At 43.9% G+C, this 26417-nt stretch overlaps 3 protein-coding genes across 4 annotated transcripts; 2 read left to right on the forward strand and 1 right to left on the reverse strand.

The window, feature by feature from the left end:
• Positions 1 to 17405: 17405 nt before the first annotated feature.
• LOC127309391 (uncharacterized) lies at positions 17406 to 20356 on the forward strand. The gene is made up of 3 exons (XM_051340261.2): positions 17406 to 18328; positions 19207 to 19699; positions 19786 to 20356. The coding sequence occupies exons 2-3, from the start codon at positions 19364 to 19366 to the stop codon at positions 20263 to 20265; spliced, it is 816 nt and encodes a 271-aa protein (XP_051196221.1). The 5' UTR covers positions 17406 to 18328; positions 19207 to 19363; the 3' UTR covers positions 20266 to 20356.
• Positions 18166 to 19187, forward strand: LOC127310123 (protein ALP1-like). Its single transcript, XM_051340823.1, has 3 exons — positions 18166 to 18550; positions 18625 to 18863; positions 18942 to 19187. Exons 1-3 carry the CDS (start codon positions 18166 to 18168, stop codon positions 19185 to 19187), a joined length of 870 nt encoding a protein of 289 aa, XP_051196783.1.
• A 4030-nt stretch (positions 20357 to 24386) lies between the features above and the next one.
• Positions 24387 to 26417, reverse strand: LOC127306504 (uncharacterized). Of its 2 annotated transcripts, none has more exons than XM_051337147.2 (6): positions 26213 to 26417; positions 25998 to 26114; positions 25757 to 25895; positions 25474 to 25644; positions 25134 to 25383; positions 24387 to 25028 (listed from the first exon to the last, which is right to left on the reverse strand). In XM_051337147.2, exons 1-6 carry the CDS (start codon positions 26289 to 26291, stop codon positions 24642 to 24644), a joined length of 1143 nt encoding a protein of 380 aa, XP_051193107.1. In that variant the 5' UTR covers positions 26292 to 26417; the 3' UTR covers positions 24387 to 24641. The 2 variants fall into 2 exon arrangements, with proteins under 2 accessions (XP_051193107.1, XP_051193106.1); XM_051337146.2 differs by having other exon boundaries at positions 25757 to 25898; positions 26213 to 26416.

Here is a 26417-nt window from a genome sequence, read left to right on the forward strand (position 1 = left end):
TTGGCGTCAAATAGGTCAGCCCACCGTTACAGGGCCGCTACTCGTCAGGTCGAGCTGCGAGGTCTGTGATAAGTCGGGCCGAAAGTATACTGAATGGGCCGATCTCCCTATCCCAACGATGTTGGCCTGGCTACTCCCATGACCCTCCAGTCCTCCAGATTTCCGGAATGGAAAGATGAGACGCATAACCCTCAAAAAAAAAAAAAGATGAGACGCATCACCTCCTCTGTTCTGCCGCTCATCCGTCGTCCGCATCCATGCCGACGAGAGCAACAACAGCGTACCCTTACCAGCTACCTTCATTGCCCCCGCCACTCAGTCCTTTGACGCTCATCCCTCCTCTGGTCACGCGCTACTACCTCCTCAGATCTTCTGGCCGTCCTGCAGCTCCGTGCTCCGACCGGATGCTACTTTGCCTCCTCTATCACGCTGTGATGACAGCCATAGGTTCAAACCCTGTAACACCTCTCCTAGATCAGCAACCAATAATTTTATGCAAGGTGGTCTCATACATAACTTGCACAAGCTGCTTGAGACCTCGTTCGGTTTGTTGGGTCTTGGGACTGAATCCACGCATGGAACCAATCCACGCAGGGATCGGCTTACGAGAAGGAAAGTCGCATAGATCGGTTAGGCCGCATAGATCGGCTTACGAGAAGGAAAGTCGCCCTTCGCGCAACCTCTCGCGGCCTGGATATTCTTCCACAAGTCTGTTGGCGAGATTCTTTTTCCAGACCAAACGAGTAGGAGTTGGATGGGATTGATCGGTCTGTAATCCCTCCGTGGCCTAAAACGAAGGTCTCGATCGCGCTGGGCAGGAAGAAATCCATCGCCGGGATGGACAGCAGGGATTGGGCTGCAGCTATCCAGACGGATCCCTGCCTATTCGAGATTAAACGAACAAGGCCTGATGTTTTCCCTCTTGGGGTGTGTACTTACTCCAGATTCTCCTTCAGTTTGATCGTTTATGTATTGCTAGGAGCAGCAACTACCAATTTTTCTTATCTGCTGCAACATGCAGTCAAGTTTTCCCAAGTTATGCCCTTGGATTATATGGCTGTAGTTGTTTAGAGCATGTCTAACAGGCCCCTTACTTTTCTGCCCCGTATAACGCTCAAATTTCGCCCCGTATAAAAAAAATGGTCGATCAGACACCGCTCCGTCTAGCAGAACCCGTATTTGACCCCGTATATTTGTAAATTTAAAACCCCGGGAAACTTTCATTCATAGTTCGTCGATCATACATAGAAATCGACGTACCTACATACATACAAAATGCGCGATCGGATCGCGACTTCTAGTCGGAGAGGTAGACGATGGTCGCCGCCTGCGCCTGCGCCTCCCGCGCCTCCTGCACGGCGGCGATGGCCGCCGCCCTTTCTTCCTCCTCCGCCTTGTCCTTCTCGGCGGCGTCCTTGAGGGAGTCTTCAATCGCCTTCAAGAAGGCGGGGTCCTCGTCTTCCTCCTCCTCCTCCCCGGCGAGCGGGGCACCTCCGCCGCTGGTGCTCCCGATGGTCGCCTGATGTCTACGCCCCCTCCTTTTCCTGTAGACAGTGTTGGGCCTCCAAGAGCAGAGGTTTGTAGAACAGCAGCAAGTTTCCCTTAAGTGGATCACCCAAGGTTTATCGAACTCAGGGAAGAAGAGGTCAAAGATATCCCTCTCATGCAACCCTGCAACCACAAAGCAAGAAGTCTCTTGTGTCCCCAACACACCTAATAGGTGCACTAGTTCGGCGAAGAGATAGTGAAATACAGGTGGTATGAATAAGCAGTAGCAACGGCACCAGAAAAGTGCTTTGCCCAGACAAGAAACAAGCGTAGTAACGCAGCGTAGTAACGCAAGAAACGGAAACACACGGAGATTCGATGCTTGGAAGCAAGGCCCAGGGATCCTGCTTTCACTAGTGGACACTCTCAACTTTGATCACATAACAGAATAGATAAATGCATACTCTACACTCTTGTTGGATGATGAACACCATTGCGTAGGATTACACGAACCCTCAATGCCGGAGTTAACAAGCTCCACAATTCAATGTTCATATTTAAATAACCTTAGAGTGCATGAAAGATCAACACGACTAAACCAAGTACTAACATAGCATGCACACTGTCACCTTCACACTATGTAGGAGGAATAGATCACATCAATACCATCATAGCAATAGTTAACTTCATAATCTACAAGAGATCATAATCATAGCATACGCCAAGTACTAACACCGATGCACACACTGTCACCATTACACCGTGCAGGAGGAATAAAACTACTTTAATAACATCACTAGAGTAGCACATAGATAAATAGTGATACAAAACTCATATGAATCTCAATCATGTAAAGCAGCTCATGAGATTATTGTATTGAGGTACATGGGAGAGAGATGAACCACATAGCTACAGCGGAGCCCTCAGCCTCAGGGGTGGATTACTCCCTCCTCATCATGGAGGCAGCGATGGCGGTGAAGATGGCGGTGAAGACGGCGGTGGAGATGGCTCCGGGGGCAATTCCCCGTCCCGGCAGGGTGCCGGAACAGCGACTTCCGTCCCCCGAATTGGACTTTCACGATGGCGGCGGCTCTGGATGGTTTTCTCTGTTTCCGTCGAACTGGTCGATGTTTTTAGGTCAGGGACGAATATATAGGCGGAGAGTCGGAGTCGGAGGGGCCACGGGGTGCCCACACCATAGGGGGGCACGCCCCCCCCTTGGGCCGCGCCGCCCTGTGAGGTGGGGCCCCCCTGGCACCCCTCTGACTTTTCTTCGGTGCTCCGAAAGCTTCCTGAAATTATAAGATCTCCGGAGTTGATTTCGTCCGATTCCGAAAATATTTCCTTACTAGGATTTCTGAAACCAAAAACAGCAGAAACAAAGAATCGGCCTTTCGGCATCTCGTCAATAGGTTAGTTCCGGAAAACGCATAAAAATGATATAAAGTGTGAACAAAATATGTTGGTATTCTCATAAAACAAGCATGAAACATCAGAAATTATAGATACGTTGGAGACGTATCAGCATCCCCAAGCTTAGTTCCTACTCGTCCTCGAGTAGGTAAACGATAAAAGATAATTTCTGAGGTGACATGCTACCAACATAATCTTAATCATACCATTGTAAAGCTTGTGAGATGAATGCAGCGATTCGAAACAATGTAAATGCAATGAGTAAACAATTGAATCATATAGCAAAGACTTTTCATGAATAGTACTTTCAAGACAAGCATCAATAAGTCTTGCATAAGAGTTACTCATAAAGCAATAAATTCTTAGTAAAAGGTATTGAAGCAACACAATGGAAGATTAAGTTTCAGCGGTTGCTTTCAACTTGTAACATGTATATCTTATGGATAGTTGTCAATGCAAAGCAATATAACAAGTGCAATAAGCAAGTATGTAAGAATCAATGCACAGTTAACACACGTGTTTGCTTCTAAGATAGAGAGAAATGGGTAAACTGACTCAACATAAAAGTAAAAGAAAAAGCCCTTCGCAGAGGGAAGCATTGATTGCTATATTTGTGCTAGAGCTTTGGTTTTGAAAGCAAGAAACAATTTTGTCAACGGTAGTAATAAAGCATATGTATCATGTAAATTATATCCTACAAGTTGCAAGTCTCATGCATAGTATACTAATAGTGCCCGCACCTTGTCCTAATTAGCTTGGATTACCGGGATTATAGCAATGCACATGTTTTAACCAAGTGTCACAAAGGGGTACCTCTATGCCGCCTGTACAAAGGTCTAAGGAGAAAGCTCGCATTGGATTTCTCGCTATTGATTATTCTCAACTTAGACATCCATACCGGGACAACATAGACAACAGATAATGGACTCCTCTTTTATGCATAAGCATGTAGCAACAATTAATTTTCTCATATGAGATTGAGGATATATGTCCAAAACTGAAACTTTCACCATGGATCATGGCTTTAGTTAGCGGCCCAATGTTCTTCTCTAACAATATGCACGCTCTAACCATAAGGTGGTAAATCGCCCTTACTTCAGACAAGACGAACATGCATAGCAACTCACATGATATTCAATAAAGGGTAGTTGATGGCGTCCCCAGGAACATGGTTATCGCACAACAAGCAACTTATAAGAAATAAAATGCATAAGTACATATTCAATACCACAATAGTTTTTAAGCTATTTGTCCCATGAGCTATATATTGCAAAGGTAGAGGATAAAAATTTAAAGGTAGCACTTCAAGCAATTTACTTTGGAATGGCGGAGAAATACCATGTAGTAGGTAGGTATGGTGGACTCGAATGGCATAGTGGTTGGCTCAAGGGTTTCGGATGCATGAGAAGTAATCCTTCTCGATACAAGGCTTAGGCTAGCAAGGTTGTTTGAAGCAAACACAAGCATAAACTAGTACATCAAAACTTACATAAAAGACATATTACAAGCATTATAAGACTATACATCGTCTTCCTTGTTGTTCAAACACCTCACTAGAAAATATCTAGACTCTAGAGAAACCACTCATGCAATCCAAATTTTAACAAGCTCTATGTATTTCTTCACTAATAGGTGCAAAGTATATGATGCAAGAGCTTAAACAAGAGCACAACAATTGCCAAGTATCAAGTTATTCAAGACATCATACCAATTACTACATGTAGCATTTTCCGTTTCCAACCATATAACAATTAACGAAGCAGTTTCAACCTTCGCCATGAACATTAAAAGCTAAGAACACATGTGTTCATACGAACCAGCGGAGCGTGTCTCTCTCCCACACAAGTATTTATTCAAACAAAAACAAAAACAAAAACAAGAGCACACAGACGCTCCAAGTAAAGTACATAAGATGTGACTGAATAAAAATATAGTTTCAAGAGAAGGAACCTGATAATTTGTCGATGAAGAAGGGGATGCCCAAGGCATCCCCAAGCTTAGATGCTTGAGTCTTCTTGAAATATGCAGGGATGAACCACCGGGGCATCCCCAAGCTTAGACTTTTCACTCTTCTTGATCGTAGTATATCATCCTCCTCTCTTGACCCTTGAAAACTTCCTCCACACCAAACTCGAAACAAACTCATTAGAGGGTTAGTGCATAATCAAAATATACATGTTCAGAGGTGACATAATCATTCTTAACACTTCTGGATATTGCACAAAGCTACTGAAAGTCAATGGAATCGAAATATCCATCGAACATAACAAAACTGGCAATGCGAAATAAAAGACAGAATCTGTCAAAAACAGAACAGTTCGTATTGACGAATTTTATTGGGGCACCAGACTTGCTCAAATGAAAATGCTCAAATTGAATGAAAGTTGCGTACATATCTGAGGATCACTCACGTAAATTGGCTTAATTTTCTGAGTTACCTACAGAGAATTTAGCCCAGATTCGTGACAGCAAAGAAATCTGTTTCTGCGCAGTAATCCAAATCTAGTATGAACTTTTCTATCAACGACTTTACTTGGCACAACAAAACACAAAACTAAGATAAGGAGAGGTTGCTACAGTAGTAAACAACTTCCAAGACACAAATATAAAACAAAGTACTGTAGCAAAATAATACATGGGTTATCTCCCAAGAAGTTCTTTCTTTATAGCCATTAAGATGGGCTCAAGCAGTTTTGGTGATGCACCCCGCAAGAAATAGTATTTGAAGCAAAAGAGAGCTTCAAGAGGCAAATTCAAAACACATTTAAGCCTAACATGCTTCCTATGCAGAGGAATCTTGTACACAAATGAATTCATGAAGAACAAAGTGACAAGCATAAGAGGATAAAACACGAGTAACTTCAAGATTCTCAACATAAAGAGGGGAAACTTAATATTATTAAGATGCATATAACCATATTTCCCTCTCTCATAATAACTTTCAGTAGCATCATTGATGAAATCCACAATATACCCATCACTTAAAACATTCTTATCATGGTTCATATGCATAGAAGTATCATTAATTTTGGCATAAGGAGAGTTCTTTTCATTAATAGTAATTGGAGCAGGATTATTATCAAGAATTTGAACATGGTAAACAAGTTGCATATTAAGGGAATTGTTTTTGGTAACCCAATCATGACTATGATAAGTTTCATAAGGATAGTTAGAACCTATATCATAGCATTCTTTGTAATAATCATCAGAGATCGGAGGCACAGTGTCATCATAGGCAATAGAATAGTTATCTTTCACAGTCGGTTTATCTGTGTCCACACCATCATTGTCATTAGAAGGAGATGTATCAAGAACATAATGACCAGTAGCTAAAGGATTTTCAAACACCTCTTCCCCAAGCTTAGAGCTTTCTATATCATTATGGGAGGAAACATGGATAGCACTGATACTATGGCAATTATTAACATCATCATTTTCAGAATTAGTTTCCCAGAGATTTGCAATATCAAAAGTAGTGTGCTCATTCAAATCATGATTGCTAATGTATGTAAAGGGCATAGGAAGATCATCGTATTCAGATTCATTATCACAATAATCGTTAGGAGCAACATACTTACGGTTACCTATCGTTATCTCATATACGCGGGGATATGCTGTTACCTCTTTCTTTTTATTCCCCTTATTATTCTTCTTCTTCTTCGTTCCCTTCTTCTTCTTCTCCTTTTCCTCGTTCCCTTCTTCAGGAGGGAGAGGCTTGATGAGAGGCTTCTCCACATAACCTGCTTTATTTCCAGAAACAATAGAAGAAACTTGGGAGGATTCCTCCTTTTCATTAATAAGTTTGAAACACACAGCGGTCCTATCATATTTTGGCAAGGTGTCTTCTTCTAAAATATTTTGTATGTAAGTATTTGTATGGCAATTATCAATGCAATAAGAAAAACACCCATGCAGGACATCATCAACATCAAGATCGTTAATATCTAACAAAGAAATTTTTCTTGATAACTCTTCACACCACAAAAATAAAGTAAGTTCATCATGCTGATTAGGAGTAATTTCATCATCACAATACAAATTCGCAGCACTCATGGGATTCAAATTATCATTGGAGGAGCATTGAAAATTAAAATGACCCACTCTATGGCAAAGTTCACAAATAAAAGGATAGAGGACACAAACTTTTTTACCAAGATCATCTAGCGCCCTAGACCACTTTCTAGTTTTTTCATTAGTATGATGGATACAATATTCATCTTCGATTTGATTAATTCCACAAGGTCTATGCATTCCACAAAAATTAACATGCTTATAGGAAATAGCATTCTTAGGAGTTTGAGCATGCTTATTGCAATAATTAACAACAATTTCATTCTTCATGCAAGCCTCTTTAAAAGGTTCATGATACTTATCAAAATTCTTCTTAGGCAATTCAAAATGAGAAGCAAAGGATTTATAAAGATTTGCAGCAACTTGAGAGTCAAGACCATAAGTAGCACTCATATTTCGAAATTTATCGGTATCCATAAAAGCTTCAATGCATTCATAATCATAATTTATACCTGACTCTTTACCTTCATTGTTCTCCCATCCTTCAGCGTTCTCCTTAATCCGATCAAGAAGATCCCACCTAGCTTCAACCTCCTTGCTTGTGAAAGATCCCTCCGAACACGCGTCCAGATAGTCCTTGTGTTGTCCTGAAAGCCTCGCATAAAAATTATTAACAATAACATTACGGGGGAGCTCATGAATGGGACATTTGAGCATTAGTGATTTCAATCTCCCCCACGCTTGAGAAATACTCTCTCCATCACGAGGATAAAAGTTATAAATATAATTCCTATCAGTATGCACTTCTTGAGGAGGGTAAAATTTAGAATAAAAGAGAGATGCAATTTCCTCCCAACCAAGAGAATGACTATTCTCCAACAATTTATACCAATGCGCCGCTTTACCGAGACAAATAAAAGAGAATAGCTTCTTCTTCACTTCTTCCACAGAGATACCTGCACACTTGAATAACCCGCATAATTCATGCAAAAACTGTAAATGATCTCCAGGATGGACAGTTCCATCCCCTTTATAGCGGTTATCCATAACACGTTCAATAATTTTCATGGGTATCTTGAAAGAAGTACTTGCAGTTGGTGGGTTTAAAGTATCACAAGCATTATTAGAGTTATCACATATGGGAGATAAAGCATTATCAGAACAAATTTTCTCCCCTAAAGATGGGAAGCTAAAAAGATCACAAAAACTAGCTTCCCCAAGCTTAGACTTCTCCATAGCATTAGCAGTAATTGCATTCATACTAATAACATCGCTACTAGCATGCAAATAAGGTTCCATAGGTTTTTTAATTTTCGCATCAAACAATTCTAAATCAGGAAAAAGATTAAAAAGCTCACCAATTTTTTTGTTGTTTTCCATTATGCCTAACTAGTAAAAATAAAAACAAGAAACAAAAAGATGCAATTGCAGAATCTAAAGGAGATAGCTTCGAGCACTCACACACCGGCAACAGTGCTAGGAAATAGCTTAGTAGTCGGAGGATGTGAATACCTTTTACCTTACCTCCCCGGCAACGGCGCCAGAAAATAGCTTGATGTCTACGCCCCCTCCTTTTCCTGTAGACAGTGTTGGACCTCCAAGAGCAGAGGTTTGTAGAACAGCAGCAAGTTTTCCTTAAGTGGATCACCCAAGGTTTATCGAACTCAGGGAGGAAGAGGTCAAAGATATCCCTCTCATGCAACCCTGCAACCACAAAGCAAGAAGTCTCTTGTGTCCCCAACACACCTAATAGGTGCACTAGTTCGGCGAAGAGATAGTGAAATACAGGTGGTATGAATAAGCAGTAGCAACGGCACCAGAAAAGTGCTTTGCCCAGGACAGTAAACAAGCAGTAGTAACGCAGCAGTAGTAACGCAGTAAAACAGTAAACAAACGGAGATTCGATGCTTGGAAGCAAGGCCCAGGGATCCTGCTTTCACTAGTGGACACTCTCAACTTTGATCACATAACAGAATAGATAAATGCATACTCTACACTCTTGTTGGATGATGAACACCATTGCGTAGGATTACACGAACCCTCAATGCCGGAGTTAACAAGCTCCACAATTCAATGTTCATATTTAAATAACCTTAGAGTGCATGAAAGATCAACACGACTAAACCAAGTACTAACATAGCATGCACACTGTCACCTTCACACTATGTAGGAGGAATAGATCACATCAATACCATCATAGCAATAGTTAACTTCATAATCTACAAGAGATCATAATCATAGCATACGCCAAGTACTAACACCGATGCACACACTGTCACCATTACACCGTGCAGGAGGAATAAAACTACTTTAATAACATCACTAGAGTAGCACATAGATAAATAGTGATACAAAACTCATATGAATCTCAATCATGTAAAGCAGCTCATGAGATTATTGTATTGAGGTACATGGGAGAGAGATGAACCACATAGCTACAGCGGAGCCCTCAGCCTCGGGGGTGGATTACTCCCTCCTCATCATGGAGGCAGCGATGGCGGTGAAGATGGCGGTGAAGACGGCGGTGGAGATGGCTCCGGGGGCAATTCCCCGTCCCGGCAGGGTGCCGGAACAGCGACTTCCGTCCCCCGAATTGGACTTTCACGATGGCGGCGGCTCTGGATGGTTTTCTCTGTTTCCGTCGAACTGGTCGATGTTTTTAGGTCAGGGACGAATATATAGGCGGAGAGTCGGAGTCGGAGGGGCCACGGGGTGCCCACACCATAGGGGGGCACGCCCCCCCCTTGGGCCGCGCCGCCCTGTGAGGTGGGGCCCCCCTGGCACCCCTCTGACTTTTCTTCGGTGCTCCGGAAGCTTCCTGAAATTATAAGATCTCCGGAGTTGATTTCGTCCGATTCCGAAAATATTTCCTTACTAGGATTTCTGAAACCAAAAACAGCAGAAAACAGCAACTGGCCTTTCGGCATCTCGTCAATAGGTTAGTTCCGGAAAACGCATAAAAATGATACTCCCTCTGTTCCATTCTATAGTGCCTATTGTTTTTTAGCACGGAAATTAGCGCAAGAGTATTTTTTACACAAGTCCCCTTGCTGAACGATTTGAGATCCACGATTTGAGATCAACGTAAAATTAGTAAATCCATATCTTTCTAACTTACCATAACAATTTTTGGAAGCTGAACGATTTGGGAGCTGAACGGGGAGGGGTAATTGAAAAAAAGCTAAGCTACAACCTTATATTCTGAAACAAATGCCGAAAATCTATAGGCACTATATAATGGAACGGAGGGAGTATAAAGTGTGAACAAAACATGTTGGTATTGTCATAAAACAAGCATGGAACATCAGAAATTATAGATACGTTGGAGACGTATCATCGCCCTCCACGCCTCGCTCACCCGACGTTGGCGCTCCCACTCGGCGAGCCACGCCGAGAACTTCGGGCCGCTCATCGGCTTGAGCGGCGGGTCCTCGTGGTACCAGCGGCCGCCCCGCGCGAAGTCGATGAGCTTGTCCGGGACGTACGCGGCGCCGTCGTACTTGCAGGCCGCGCGACGGCTGCCGGCGGCGGATCTTTTGCAAAAAAAGCCGCCATGCTTCCTCCACGGTGTCCGGCGAGCGGGATCGCTTCGATCCGCTCGCCGGCGAGGCGCTACTGCGGCGGCGGGAGTCCATGCAGGATCTGGGGTGGAATGCGGCGCGGGGGAGCAACTAATTGCTCGCCGGAGCAGGAGGAGAAGGCGGCGGCGCACGGCGGAGCTAGGGTTGCGAGTGAGGGGTTAACCCCTCACTCGCACCTGCGCCCACTATAAGTACGGGGCGACGGGGCCGATTTCCTGGGCCCCGTATTTCGCCGAAACGGGCCGGCCCGAATACGGGGCCTGCTAGATGCCCAAAATCGCTCCGGTCCCGTATCCCGCCGGAATTTTACGGGGTGGGCGGGTTATACGGGGCCTGTTAGACATGCTCTTAGTCTCGTTTCTTACGGATGCAGTGTTCGGTTCTTGCTAAATATTTTACATTTTGTATGGGCATAGATGAACTTAGCTGATTTCATACTTATCTGTATGTATCCTATAAGTACCAGCGTGATAGAGGAGGCAAAGTAGCATCCAGTCGGAGCACGGAGCTGCAGGACGGCCAGAAGATCTGAGGAGGTAGTAGCGCGTGACCAGAGGAGGGATGAGCGTCAAAGGACTGAGTGGCGGGGGCAATGAAGGTAGCTGGTAAGGGTACGCTGTTGTTGCTCTCGTCGGCATGGATGCGGACGACGGATGAGCGGCAGAACAGAGGAGGTGATGCGTCTCATCTTTTTTTTTTTTTGAGGGTTATGCGTCTCATCTTTCCATTCCGGAAATCTGGAGGACTAGTAAATATGCCCGTGCGTTGCACCGGGAGAGAAAAATCTTCGGATTAATATTTAATATAGCAATGCGACAACCCTACCCACGTAATAATTTGAAAATAATTATTGTCATTACACTTAACTCATTTCACAGTAAACAAACTGAGAGAAATAGGTTAGTATACTAAGGTTGTTAAGTGAAGACAGATGGAATGAAATAACTTGCCATTTATAGATTTTGTCCACGTGTATAGCATATTACATGTGGTAAACCAAAGAAATTAAAATAAACACATCTGAGGTTGCCCGTGTGTTGCACCGGGAGAGAAAAATCTGCGGATTAATATTTAATATAGCAATGCGACAACCCTACCCACATAATAATTTGAAAATAATTATTGTCATTACACTTAACTCATTTCACAGTAAACAAACTGAGAGAAATTTATTTGTATACTAAGGTTGTTAAGTGATGACAGATGGAAAACTGAAATAACTTGCCTTTTATAGATTTTGTCCACGTGTATAGCATATTACATGTGGTAAACCAAAGAAATTAAAATAAACACATCTGAGTATTAGCTAGGGAATAGTGCAGTGCATACCTGAATTTCCTTTTTCGCAGATACATAATATTGTTACAAGACTCCAAGTTACATGCATTCAGTGCTATGTTTTCCCCCCTCTCCATCGAATCATCTCCCGAAATCCCTCCTTGCAAGTGAACAGTGTACTAAAAATCTGAAGAATCCCAATTACCACACTCTAGTTATCCCCATATACTATAGAAGAGAATCTACCCGTAATACATGGAAAAAATATATCGCCATACATCCGGGACACTCTGCTGCCATCGTCCCTAAATCCGTGGATGAATTTGCTCAGCTGCGTCCCAGTCCGGCCGATCTTCATGCTCTTTAAATCAATGTTGTGACAGTTGTGGAGAATCAAAATCAGAGAACCGTTTACTCCTCTAGACCAACTAACTCTAACCGCCATAATAATGTTACATGAGAAACTGAAAGAGTGAAAGAACACAGTAGCATGCACCTACCCAGCCTGAGGAGATTGGAGGATATGGCCATGGAGTCTGAACTCTGAACATACAGTTTGGTACGTATAAAATTCATCGAAATAAAAGTACACTCCAGCATAATTCATCTCCGGTTTTTATCGAAAAAAAAATTCATCTCCATACTGAAACCTGCATTTTCGTTGCGAGTCAGACCAGAGCCTAGACTGATGGCCTTCATGTTCGTTCGTGACAGGGGTGGCTATATATATAGACAGACTGATACTGCCTCAGAATTTGAACTGATTAATCAAATAATAAAAACTGCAGCATGCTGCTGCCGGTATACTTTAAGCTACTATGATTTTGGGTCTGATGAGTTTCAATACTTACCTTACATCCGAGCTCCCAGTCAACTTCGTCTGAAGCCTATAATTTGTGTATTACTACCTCATCTGAAGTCCACCTTTGCGTCTAGAAGATGGATATTAGCATAGCCTCCACGAACACTCATTGTCAAGCTTAGCGCAATAATGGAGAATAGGGTCAGCAGTCTGCCTGAGGTTTGGCTACAAAAGGTGGTGCGGAAACTCATTCCTGAGGTTTGGCCCAGTCATGGAATTTGACCAACAAGGAGATGCCGGTCGCTGCAATCCGGCCGCCGGATCCCTACGAGCTTGGAGGCAGTGCTGACCACCTCGCTGTCCTTAGTTGACGTTGTACTAAAACCGCCTCGTGTCCGTGCTGCTGAATCCTGCCCGCGGGTAGCTACAAATCAGTCTGACGGCAGCAGAGACGTCGTACCGGCGGCCGTGACCAGAAGGAGGCGGAGCATCATGGCTGGCGTGTGCTCTCATCGTCGGCTTCCCTCCACCCTATTTCCTCTCCCCACGAAGAAGCAACAACGTTGCAAGGCGACCAGGCGGCCAAAAAATGAGGATAAAATCGAGCTCTGCCTGCCCAGCGGCGGGCTGTGCCGGAAGGAGGGGCGACGAGTGGCATCCAACTATCCCGTCTGCCTGACGCGGAGGAGGACGCCAAACCAGATCTGGCGGCCATCTCAGATCGAGAGGGGATCTTTGGGAAGAGAACGAATAAAACGACCGAATCGACGTCGCTTCGTTTTTTACTTAGGCGGTGGCATCGCCCGTAATTTTAAGGAAAACGCTTGAAATCAGCCGACCGATCGATCGGTCGCCGCCCCACTCTGGTGTCTAGTCCCTGTCGCGCGCAGCTGCTAGCTTTCCCGCGCGGCCGCGCTGCTAGCTTGATATTCCCGCGCTACTAGCTTTGCTTCCGCGCGTCACGTGCATGGCCACTTTCTTTGACGAATTGCTAAATGGCCCGGTAGGCCATGCATGTCCACAACCTTTTCAAAATAGTACTATGTATACTAGCTAGCACTCCATGTAGGCATGTAGTACTAGTAAGCTAGCTATTGATGATTTGCAATGTTAGACTAGTACAGTACCAACTACTAGCTATGAATATACTAAGCATGCTACGATAGAATATGTGCACAACATACGGATGACTTGCCAATAAAATTGTTCAACCTCGGGGACCTGACTTTGTCATCGGTGAATCCACGGAGGCACGCGTCGCCATGAACATGGTGGTCTTCACTAGTGTCGGAAGGGCTCCCGCTACCCGGGTTCATGGTGCGCGATGGCGAATCATCAAGATCGAACCACCATGGACGATGGTAGAACTATTTTTGTTTGATATTACATATGTGCGTTAAAATTGTAAAAATCTTGCATATGTTTTTTGTTGTGAAAACACAAGTGACATGTTGTAACGTTATATGCCCACTTTCTACAGCTATTGTTTTCCTCACTTATTTGATGTTGTAAAAGTGATTTTAGAATGTAACAAACTAATATGAGTTTTGTTGTGGAATTAAATACAAGATGTTGTAAGGTTTTCCGGCGTTTGCTACAAGATTATGTGTTTTCTCGGATTTTTTTCTATGATGTTCACATGCTTCTAAAAAAGTTGTGAACATGTGACTAATTTATTGTAATCGTTTGCTATTTTTGTTGATATAGTTGGTGATTTTTGTTGTAAATATTTTCACATAATACATTTTAGTGTTATTACTATTTATTTTACTATTGTAGTCATTGGTGATTATTGTTGTAATCTTTGATGATTATTATTGTAAAGGAATCTATTGCAAAATATTGTGCACGCTAAACTCTTAATATTTTGAATTGATATTTATTTTTGTTGTACTCGTTGGTGATTTTTGTTCAAATCAGCTATGATTATTGTTGTGATCGAATATGCTAAAAAATATTTCCTACGATGAACTTCTATTAGTGGATTTTTTACATTTTTGTTATAATAATTGTTGGTGATTATTGTTGGAATATTTTATGGTTGTTGTTGTATATGAATCTGTCGCAAAAAATCCGCACATAAGCACTTTGTTAATATAGGAAGATTTCCACGTACAGTAATGATTTTCAAAGCAATCCGCCACATACAAAATGTTGTTTAACCACTTTTTAGCATACCGAATTTTTTTGTTCAACCGGTGATTTTTTATGTTTACTATTTTTCGAGCCAGCGATAAGTGCAAATTCGGATACCATCTTTTCTCGTGTAGTTTGCGGTGGAACAATAGCGATTAGATTATTTACTAGCACATGAAAAATGTCACATCACATTCAATGCATATAGCAACACAGATCCACTCTGCCAACTGTACCACACTACCTCTACGTATGTCCCTCACACGCAAACGCAGGTCAGGAGCAGCGCCGAAAGCGACCTGCTCAGCTGATCAACCGCCTGACTCAAGGCAGAAAAAGAAAGCGACGTGAGATGATTTTCCTACCGTGGGATGCTAATCTAACGAAAGCTGAAGCGACCGATTTTCGCCCAGGGATCAGGCGACCGACGCCTAGCACCCACCTAATTTTAATTGTAAAACAAGGGTAGTTAAAAAACGGACGAAAAATTAGGGGAGAAACCTTCCTTCCTTTATTAGTAGGTATAGACTGGAGGGTCATGGGAGTAGCCAGGCCAACATCGTTGGGATAGGGAGATCGGCCCATTCAGTATACTTTCGGCCCCACTTATCACAGACCTCGCAGCTCGACCTGACGAGTAGCGGCCCTGTAACGGTGGGCTGACCTATTTGACGCCAATCGAGGATGGGAATTGGTTCGAGCGAAGCTCCAAGCGATCTCACGCGTTGAATAGCTAGATCGGACGGTAATGCATGCCAAAACGCTGTGAGAGGTCCTAGGTGGTTGAGTTATACTGTTAACTAATATCAGTTGATCTGAAGCAGACTACCTCCACTATTATCTTCTATGCTTACGGAATCATGATACTACGTTCTTCCCCTGCTCAGATTTGTTGGTTGGTGACTTTTCTGGTAAGAGGCGATATGGAATTGATAATAGACAACAATTCTACAGTTAAATGATGATAATTGTTAGGTTCAACCCTGAAATCTGTCATGGATTCAGATTTTTTTTTTGTTCTTTATCTTGAGAGATATCTTATGTTTTTCCCTTTTTAATGGCTTAGTGTAGTCCGGACTTAAACTTAGTTTTTTTTTTCCATTTGCATGATTTAGGGTGCTTTATTGTTTCTTTACTTTTATGGACATCGGAAGATGCTTCTTATATCAGTAAAATATAAAATATCTTAGATCAATTTCACAACCAATGTTCACATGTGAAAAAGTATAGTAGTAGAAAGCAGTTTATCCAGAATAAAATACAATATTGTTCTCTCTGATCGAGTTACGTTTTTAGTCACTCTCAAAGCAACATATTGTTACTTACTAAAAGCAGCGTAATTTTCTTCAAACCTCAAGGTAATCCTCTTCAAAGCAGTTAGAGGAACTATTGCAGTTCGGTGATATTTGACTTGAGAAAACGCATATTAGAAGCACATATGTGTTACTCAATATTCATGCTTCTTCGCTGCAACATGTGGGGTGGTCTGTATCCTTCTATTTCTTCTACGAGCGCACCAATTACATACGCGACTTTATTGGGATGCCTCTGCGCCTTCGCACCAATTACAGGTGCTAGATGCTTTTCCGCAAAAACTAGGTAGCCAGCTGCATGCCGCAGACATGAATATACTGAAGTGACAATTTGCTTTGGGCAGGAGCAGCAATCCAACTAGGATGCGCTTCTAGGCTGGTGCCAATGCATCACCACACTATAGCCTCGCCACGTCAGTTCTCACCCCCACTCTCATCCCACGGTGCCAGTGCACGGGCTATAGTGCCATCTTTCACTTCCTCTCTCCTCTCTATCGCCTCCCTATCGCCCCCACTAGCACCGCTATCGCCCCTCTCTCGCCCCTCTCTCGCCTTGCTGTCGCCCCCAACGCGGACGGTAGCCGGGCGGCAGCGAGCGGTAGCGCCCGGCGCCAGCCCCAGCGCCCCGCGCTCGCGTCCCGCCCCACTCCCGCCCGCCTCTCGCCCCAAACCGGGCGATACCGCCTCCACTCCCGCCCCCATTGGCACCAGCCTTATGCTGTGTTTGGTTGCAATGAATTGGGCTCTGAATTGGAAAATCTAGAATTGAGGGCCCAATTCTGCTGTTTGGATGTGCTATGTATTGGACTATGGAATTGTTGCCCAATTCTAAGGAGAGGCCCGCGCGAGGCAACATAACCCGTAGCCCAATTCGGAGGTCCTCACCTCCGTATTCGCTCGGAATCGAGCCGTCGCTCGCTCTCCTCTCCCGAACCGAGTGCGACCTCTCGCTGGGAGTCCCCGTCGTCGCCTGCAGGTACCGCCGCCCACCTCCGCCCTCCTCCTCCCCTCCGGCCCCACTCCGGCGGCCCTCCTCCGCCCTCCTCTTCCCTCCTCCTCCCCTCCAGCCCCAGTCCGGCTCGGCCCTCCTCCGCCCTCCTCCTCCCAGCACGACCTGAACCCTAGACGAGCGACGGCCGCGGACGAGCGGCGGACGGCCGGACGAGCGGCGGATGGCCGGACGAGCGGCGGACGGCCGGCGGACGAGGTGCTGTGCGGCCGGCGGACGAGCGGACGGCGGGCGGACGAGGTCCTGTGCGGCCGGCGGACGAGCGGACGGCCGGCGGACGAGGTCCTGTGCAGACGAGCTGACGAGCTGAGGTCCTGTGCTGTAATGGCGAAATAGTCTGTAGGGAACTGACGTTTGCCCCCTTTTTTTGCAATGTCCAAGTAATTTGTAGCGAAACTGGCTTTTGCCCATTCTGTGGTAGATGGTTCAGACTTTATTCTTTCTACCACCGATGATGAGGAATGATGTACCAGCTTCATGTGTACTGACCACAATTTGTTTTTCTATTTTTGCAGATTTGAGGTGAACAAGTGCTGAGATTAATTTGTGTTGCGACCAAGGTTCGAAATTTATGTTTTGTGTTCTGAGATATGATATTGGGCTATGTAAAATATGAGATATGAAATTGGGCTATGCAAAATATGAGATATAAACTTGGGCTATGCATACTTGTTGTTCATAATGTTAATGCTTCCATGTTAATATGAATTTGAGCTATGCATATTTAAATTTCAAACTTTGTTTGTGCATTGTAGAATCATCATGTCTCACCAAGAATTGGTTCATTACATTTGTGAAGAGAACAAACGAAGAAAAAGGAAAAGGATAATGCTCACAAAGTTGTATTTTGAGGTGTCTATGGTTGCATTAGCATATGCTAGTACTCAGAGGTCACCGAGGGACCTAGGTGCCTTCGGTGACTTTGAGAAGAGGGTTGCATATAGAAAGTATGTATTGGCAAGAACATACAATGGGACGGAGACAAGATGCTATGATGAGTTGCGATTAACCAAAAGAAATTTCCATAATCTTTGTGCTATGTTGCGTGAGAAGGGTGGTCTCAAAGATACAACCTATGTCACGGTAGAAGAAAATGTTGCTATGTTCTTACAAGTAGTTGGGCATGGAACTAAAATGCGGATGATTGGCTATGAGCGGTCTTTAGAGACAACCAGTAGGCACTTCGGTAATGTGTTAACTGCCATCTTATCTCTAACTGGGGAGTTCATCAAGCTTCCCGAGCCTACTGCCACCCCTCCCGATGATTACAAATGGAAGTGGTTTCCCAATGCACTTGGTGCTCTAGACGGGTGTCATGTTGATGTGTTTGTTAGGGTGGCTGACAAAGGGAGATATAGGAATAGAAAACAAGACATCACCACTAATATGTTGGGTGTGGTTGATTGGAACATGAAGTTTCTCTATGTTCTACCTGGTTGGGAGGGCTCGGCATCGGACTCAAAAGTGTTGAAAGATGCAATGAGAATTGACCGCCAAGATGCATTTGTTGTACCAGAGGGTACCTCTCTTTGCTCTTGGCTTTCTTTTTCTCATGTTTAATTCATAACTAACTTACTTATTTGATGCATATAGGGAAGTACTACCTAGTTGATGCGGGTTATACAAATGGACCTGGATTCCTATCTCCATTTCGGTCCACTAGGTACCACTTGAAAGAGTGGGCTGCTAGTATACTAGGGCCCCAAACTGAAAAGGAGTTGTACAACTTGAGGAATTCTCGTGCTAGAAATGTAGTGGAGAGATGTTTTGGGCTATTGAAGAAAAAATGGGCCATCCTACGTTCTTGTTCTTTCTTTTCCATAGAAGACCAGGTAATACATGTCGGTATGGTTTGTAGATGGTTTGGGTTGTTGAAGAACAATTGCTAACTATGACATAAATATTTGCAGATTCGAATTATTAATGCTTGTTGTGTGTTACACAACTATGCAAGGGATAGACAACATGTGAGGGATGATCTATTGCTGCAGGAGATTGACGCTGAACTAGCAGCTACGGTCCCTGAACCTGCAGATGATGTCGCACTAATTAGAAGTGTGCAGCTAAGCGAGACATGGACCACGTTTAGGCAGGATTTAGCTGATGGGATGTTTGCTGAGTACCTTGTGACACATGACGAACTAGCAATGGAGTAGTGTTCGTGTAGAAATCTAGCTTATGGTGTCCTTTTTTTGCTAGCTAGATGATGATGCTTTTGCCATTTGTGTGATATTTCCTACATGGAACCTTTGGCTGAATATATATATATGTTTTAACTATCTACAACTTGCTATTTCTCCTTACTTGTATTATATATGTCACTTGTAGAAGCATGGCTGAACCAAAAAATAAGAAGGCTAGTAGGACTTACCTTGTGTGGACTAATGAGATGGACACTGCATTATTGTCCGTTCTTGTTGACCATCACAACAGAGGTGACCATGCACAAAATGGTTGGAAGCCACATGTGTACAATGCTTGCATAAAGCATGTGAAGGAGACATGTAATATTGTCATCAACAAAGACAAGATAGTAGCAAGAATTAAAACATTTGACAAGCATTATGAAGTCATCAACAAGATGCTTTCCCAAAGTGGCTTTGGATGGGATTGGGATAATAACATGGTTAGTGTTGACAGTGATGAAGTGTGGGCTAGATATGTGGAGGTATGTAACATACTAATTTTTTTCAACTTGACTATGCATTCTTTTGAACTTGAACATCATCTCGAATATATGTGCATATTATGTAGGCAAACAAGGATGCAGCTCCATATAGGCACAAAGAAGTGAAGAATTGGCAAGCTATCTCTACTATATATTCAAAAGACCATGCCACGGGTGCAGGTGCAAGGACAGGAGGTGAGTGTGCTCAAGTTGGATCCTCATCCGTTCCTCAGGTGGTGGTTGAGGATGATGAAGAAACTCCTGAGCCGCCTAAGAAGAAGAAGCAACGCACTGCTGATGCTATCATGAGCATGGTGGGAGAGCTGAGAATGACGTTTGAGGAGGCTTTGAACTCAACCGCCCCACTACCACCACCACCACCACCGGCAGCACCAAAGGTTACTCCTTCATCTGAAATCTTGGTTGAACTGAAGAAAATACCAGATTTGGTGGGTAATGAGCTGTTGATAGCTTATGGGAAGGTCACCGCCAACGAGCGCACCTTCGAATCACTCATGGCACTACCCATGGAACTGAGGAAGGCATGGCTCATGACCTTGCCTTGATGATTTGTGAGACATAATGTATGTACTTTGTGCTATTTGTGAGACATAATGTATTCACTTTGTGCTATTTGTGAGACATAATGTATCCACTTTCTACTATTTGTAAGACATAATGTACCCACTTTCTACTATTTGTAAGCATAATTGTCCACTTTCTGCTATTTGTGCTATTTTCATTCATATTACATATGTTATATTGTTCAAAGTAAAAAAATACTCTCAATTCCACACATGTGACATCCAAACAGGATTTGGTATTCCATTGAAATCTGAATTCTGTAGCTGAATACCACGCGCATCCAAACACTCTTTGTGGTATTCCATTGAATTGGTTGATTTGGTTTTCCATTGCCAATTCAATTCAGAGCTCAATTCATTGCAACCAAACACAGCATTAGGGAATAAGGTGAAACCAGATTTATTTTTTTGAAGTTTAGCAAGTTTTTTTTTATTACGTTGTACTGTACAATTGTTTACTTACTGAAGATTGACAGCCAGATGCTTGCAGAAATATGACAACCGTCTAAAGAATTAAAGAGATTTTAGAATGTAATAACCTTAGTCTTTTTTATGTCAATAATACTTTGACCAGGCTGTTGCTTTATGTAGAATATATCTAAGCGCTTCCTAATTAGGTATGGCTGAGAATGGGCAACTGAACTTTTTGGGTTTTGCACATACGAATGCAAATATGGGACCGTGAGCAACGACTCAGCGGGGCATGTGTTTAAAGGCTGGCATCATTAGAGATAAACACATTGGCATTCTCAATATATGCTCCTTTGTGTTTTTTTTTGTAATAATGAACAATGGGTAACTATATATTTTTCCTGTAGGCAGATATTTGATTTTATCTTTTTTGCTAATACCATAAGTTGTGTCTATCAGCAACTTCAAAGATGAACAAGAGCTCTCCTAAGTTTTTCTGCATATGAAACAATTCAGTGAATTGTTTTCAACAAACAGTTTCACATGATGACTTAAAACCATCGGTCTGATACTTCTGTATGAACAATGTCTAGACTTTGCTCCATTCCTATTTTTTTGCGCAATACTTAGCCATCTATGCATAGTTAAAAAGTTCGCAATTCATATATTACTCCCTCCCTTCCATATTAGTTATCGCATATTTAAATGTATGTAGACACATTTCTTATATCGATACATCCCAATGTGCGACAACTAATATGGAACAGAGGGAGTACTATCTAACTATTTCATACATTTTGTTTTGATCGTTGAACAACATAAGTGAGATTATATAAACATAACTTTCATTGTTTTGTGAGTTGGTACATTTCCACAATTCTTCATATTTATCCTAAAAATGGACGGGCGCGGCAATGCGCGCCATCATGGTCTAGTAGTAAGTGTAAAAGTGGCTGACCTAGATAAGCAGAAGAAAAGTCTCCATGTTGAACGAGGTCGTGCAATCATTGATATTATTTACTTAATATGGTAAAATGATTTATTTGGTTGTACATGTGCACTTTGGGGATTTACAGTAGTATAATTTCATGTGCTTTGAATAAATATGGCGCATTACATCCATCCCACTGAAGCATAGAACCTACTGTAATTTTTTCACATGTATGTTGACGTTCCAGCACTGTTTTCATCTTTCAAAGTTCAGAGATTTCTATTACACATTTGCTTCCCTACAAATTGTATATAGGTCCTCCTATTTTACGGAAAGCATCCAACACTCTTATTACCAAAAAATATTGCTTCTAAACTCTTCTATTTTATGAAAATAAATCCGTTCTCCAGCTCTAGGTGGTGTCATACATGCTTCATCAAGGTTTCACCAAGATTTCAACCAAGTTTCAGATGGCGAAAGGTGTCACCTAAAGGGAAACTTCATGGAAGTGCACACATATAGGTTACTTCATGAAAACATGCATAAAACATACAGTAAACTATGTCGAGTCTTCATAGATTTATGAATTTTATTAATTTTTCATGAAAGAAGAATCGGCGTGAAGCCTAATAATACAATTGTGAAATCTCACAAGGGTAAGTTAATTTTCCAAAAAATAGAAAGTTCTATGCGCAAAAATGTTTGAATTTATATCGCGGGGATGTTAGATTTGTGGTTACCTGGCGCGACGAACTAGAAGGTGTTCGATTTTTCAAGGAACGGTCGGGTGGCAACTTTCCATGCACTAACGGCCATGTGGCAACTTGCCATTGGATCGCACTAGGAAATGCCACGGCACATTTTGGGTCCAAAATGTTAAAAGTTAGCATAAACTTGAACTATTGACGGTGGTGATAGTGCCGAGATGACTGAGAATGAATTTTCGATCAAACCCGTTACGCATATGTGGGTCGTGGGAGCAAACACCATCGCTCTCGTTGTTTTTTTTCGATAAAGGATGCTTTATTACTTTGAAAAGCAATTACATCTAGCCTCTGCATAACCAGGATGCACACATCCGTTTACAGGTTTCAAGTGAAATGTCAAAAACTAGGCGAAATACATATCGAAGCGATGAAATATAAGACGCCTAAAGTGTGGGTGGGGCTTCAGTCCGTAGACTATGCTGCCACCCATGTAGTAAAAAAGTATCCCTCGCCGCAGCCTCCAACTGTGTACAGACCTCCGTAAATAGGTCTCGATTCTCCACTCGCTGAAGAGGTAACCACAAACGAATAATACTTGTGCACCTGTAGATAACCTACAAAAGGGAGCAATTTTTATCGTTAAAAATCTTGTCATTTCTACTTAGCCAAAGCGTCCAGGCGACACCATGGAGCCAATGCCAAAGACATTGGCCACACTAGTCGAGGGATACAGGGTAGACGCTACTTGGATGACTGACCATATAGATCTCGTAAATTGGCACTGGAAGAAAAGGTGTTTAATCGTTTCGTCATGTTGACAGAAAACACACCGTGTACTTCCATGTCAGTTTCGCTTAACAAGATTGTCTTTGGTGAGAATAACTCTTCGACGAAGGTACCATCCAAAAAAATTAATTTTTAATGGTATCTTCATCTTCCAAATTTTCTTATTAGTATCAACTGGTATGTCAGAATGAAGGATCACATTGTATAATGATTTTACCGAGAAAGTGCCATCTGCATTAAGATTCCACCTAAATTTGTCCGGTTCAGGCGATAGTTGTATATCTCCTAGCTGGTGAATCAGGGAATTCCATGCCAACAGCCTTTGCCCAAGTAAAACTCGTCTGAACGTCACATTCAGAGGTGAGGTAGCCATTACCGTGGCAATGGTATCACTTTTGCGACGAACAATACTATACAAGGCATGATACTGTTCACTTATGGGTGCATTGTCTAACCAAATATCCTCTCAGAACCGTATCTGAGCTCCATTCTTAATCGAAAAAGTATCATGACGGAAGAAGACATTCTTTGTCGCCATGAGACCAGCCCAAAAGTGTGAGTCCCCTGGTTTTCAAACCACTTAGGATAACGTCTTCGAGCCCATATACTTTCTCCTAAGAATACTTTGCCAAATCCCATCCTCGGTAAGAAGTTTAAACAGTCATACCTAGTAGGGCTGAATTCTTGACTTCCAGGTCATGAACTCCAAGCCCTTCTTGATCTTTGGGACTACAAACTCTACCCCATTTAACCAATAGATATTTCTTTTTCTCGCTATCCCCTTGCCAAAAGAATCTGGATCGATAATAATCGAGTTTATGCAGAATTTCTTTTGGTACTAGGAAGAATGATAACATATACAGTACCATATTTGTCAGTACTGAATTAATAAGTACCGGTCTTCCTCACAGGGACAACAGTTTTACCCTTCCAACTACTAAGGCGTTTTTGTAATCTTTCTTCCACTATTTCCATTGAACAGTTGTGAGTCTTCGATAATGAATCGGAATACCCAAATAGCGAATAGAAAACTGGGCTTGCCTGCAGCCAAACAACTCTGCATATAGAGTCGTATCGTCTTGGGCATCACCGAAGCAAAAACAATCCACTTTTATGAAAATTGATTTTTAATCCCGATAACCGTTTAAAAGCCGCCAAAATTAATTTGAGATTACGAGCTTTTTCGAGATAATGATCTATAAATAGAATTGTATCATCGGCATATTAAAAGATAGATAATCCACCATCGACCAGCTTTTTCGCTCTCGTTGTTAAGCCAAACTAGTTGTTCTTCTATCAGTTCGCCCCAGATTAACTGCGAATTCAGCAGAATAATTTAGATACATTCTCAATTTACATTGTCCCTACCTACGTAGTAGCAAATGTTGCTACAAGCTAAATCCCACTTGTAAGCTAATTTAAGTAGGAGTACATCTTTCTTCTTCATGATCCACACTGGTTCCGTACGCACATTCCAGTGTTGCTGAATTTCAACGCCCTCACCCGATCGGGCGTGCCAAGAATCACACGGCCTGGAGGCTGGGCTCGGCTGGTTTGTCACCGGTCTCCTCCTCCAGTGAGCCGAGCCACTGGAGCAACGCCGCGTTGACCTGCTCCGGCGCCTCGTCATGCGGGCAGTGCCCGGCCTGCAGGTTGACGACGGTGGAGTTGGCGTAGAACTTGTGGATCTGCGCCGCTTTGGCCGGGCCGACCCACGGGTCCAGGTCCCCCCACAGCAGCAGCAGCGGGCACGACAGCTTCCCCAGCAGCTTGTCCAGCGTGTACTGGGTCTGGTTCGCCACGAACCGCGACATGAGCCTGTAGTACACCTCGCCGGCGTTGGGGTCGGCCGTCGGCGCGGTGATGGAGGTGATCAGGTAGTCATCGACATTGCTGGGGTCCTTGTACACCTGCAGACACAAGGAAGAGACAGTGAGTAACAATGGCGGTAGCTACCTGGCGGCGATTGCTTATCATTTCATTTGAAGCTAATGGGTTTCAGCTGCTTCACGTACGCTCTTCAGGACTTTCTCGACCCTGGCCGGCTGCTTGGCCTGCCAGAAGAGGAACCCGAGCACGACCTTCTGGAAGGCCACCTTGATCGGCTTCACGACGAGCCTCGTCAGGGCGCTCTCCTCCTCGGCCGTTTCGACCTTGGGCGGCGCGTTGGGGTCCCCGAACTGGCCGGCGGAGTTGAGCAGCACGATGCCCCGGACCAGCTCCGGCACCTCCGTCGCGGCGAACAGCGTCGTGAAGCCGCCTAAGCTGCTCGATCAAATCCTACAGCTCGTCAGCACAATCAGTACATGTGAGAAGAATGTTCAGTAAGTCTGAACAAACGCTGCTGCTGTGTACCTGTTGCCCACGAGGACGGACGGCGACTGGACGACCTCCCTGAGGAAGTCGGAGACCTGTTCCATCCATATGGTGGCGTCGTACTCCACCAGCGCCTTCTCGCTCCAGCCGAACCCCAGCAGGTCAACGGCGTACACCTTGTACTTCTTGGCCAGCTCCGGGATGTTGTACCTGAGGTCGAGCTCAGTCAGAGTCGTTCAGACACGCACGTCACCTCGTGTTCCTATAATGGTTTCCCGCCACACAACCCACGGAGAGGAGATAAGGCCATTCGTAAGCTGACCTCCAGTGGAAGGCGGAGGCGCCGAAGCCGTGGATGAGCACGATGGGCTGCCCGGACCCTTGCTCGACGTAGTGTATCCGGCGGCCCCTCCACGTCCAGAAGCTGTACCCGTCCGCCTTGAACGGCAGCCTCTCCAATGCTGCTGCGATCCAGCAGAACGGATTAGCATACCATCTTTAATTTTCAAACACTTCGTTCCGGCGTGTCGATCAAAAGAACAGCTAATCAAGCTAAGGCTAACCTTGAGCGTCGGCGCCGCCGTTGGAGGCGGAAGAGGCGAGCAGCGAGGAGCAGACGGTGAGCGCGATCCCCTTGGTCACGACGTCCCTCCTCTGCATCATCAGAAACCTACTGCCTCCTGCAAACATCCGACGAATTAAAAAATCATTAGTCCCACCACTGATCGCCCAACCGTTTCAGAGCTACAGTATAAGTGAAGAACAGGCCGGAACCAACCGTTGGGGCCAGAGCCAGCGCCGCAGCGGCGGCCGGACGAGGACCGGAGTGCAGCCGCGGATGCGGACGCGACGGACATCGGAGTAGCAGCTAGTTAGCTGTTGTGGCTTCTGAAGGATTGTGGACAAGAAGCGAGCTCGGTTCGAAGCAGGTTCGGAAGAGGAAATGCTCGGTAATTCGTGGGGAGGAGCGAAGAGGGTTTTAC

Source organism: Lolium perenne, chromosome 6 (assembly GCF_019359855.2).
Source record: "Lolium perenne isolate Kyuss_39 chromosome 6, Kyuss_2.0, whole genome shotgun sequence".
Taxonomy (NCBI): Eukaryota; Viridiplantae; Streptophyta; class Magnoliopsida; order Poales; family Poaceae; genus Lolium; species Lolium perenne.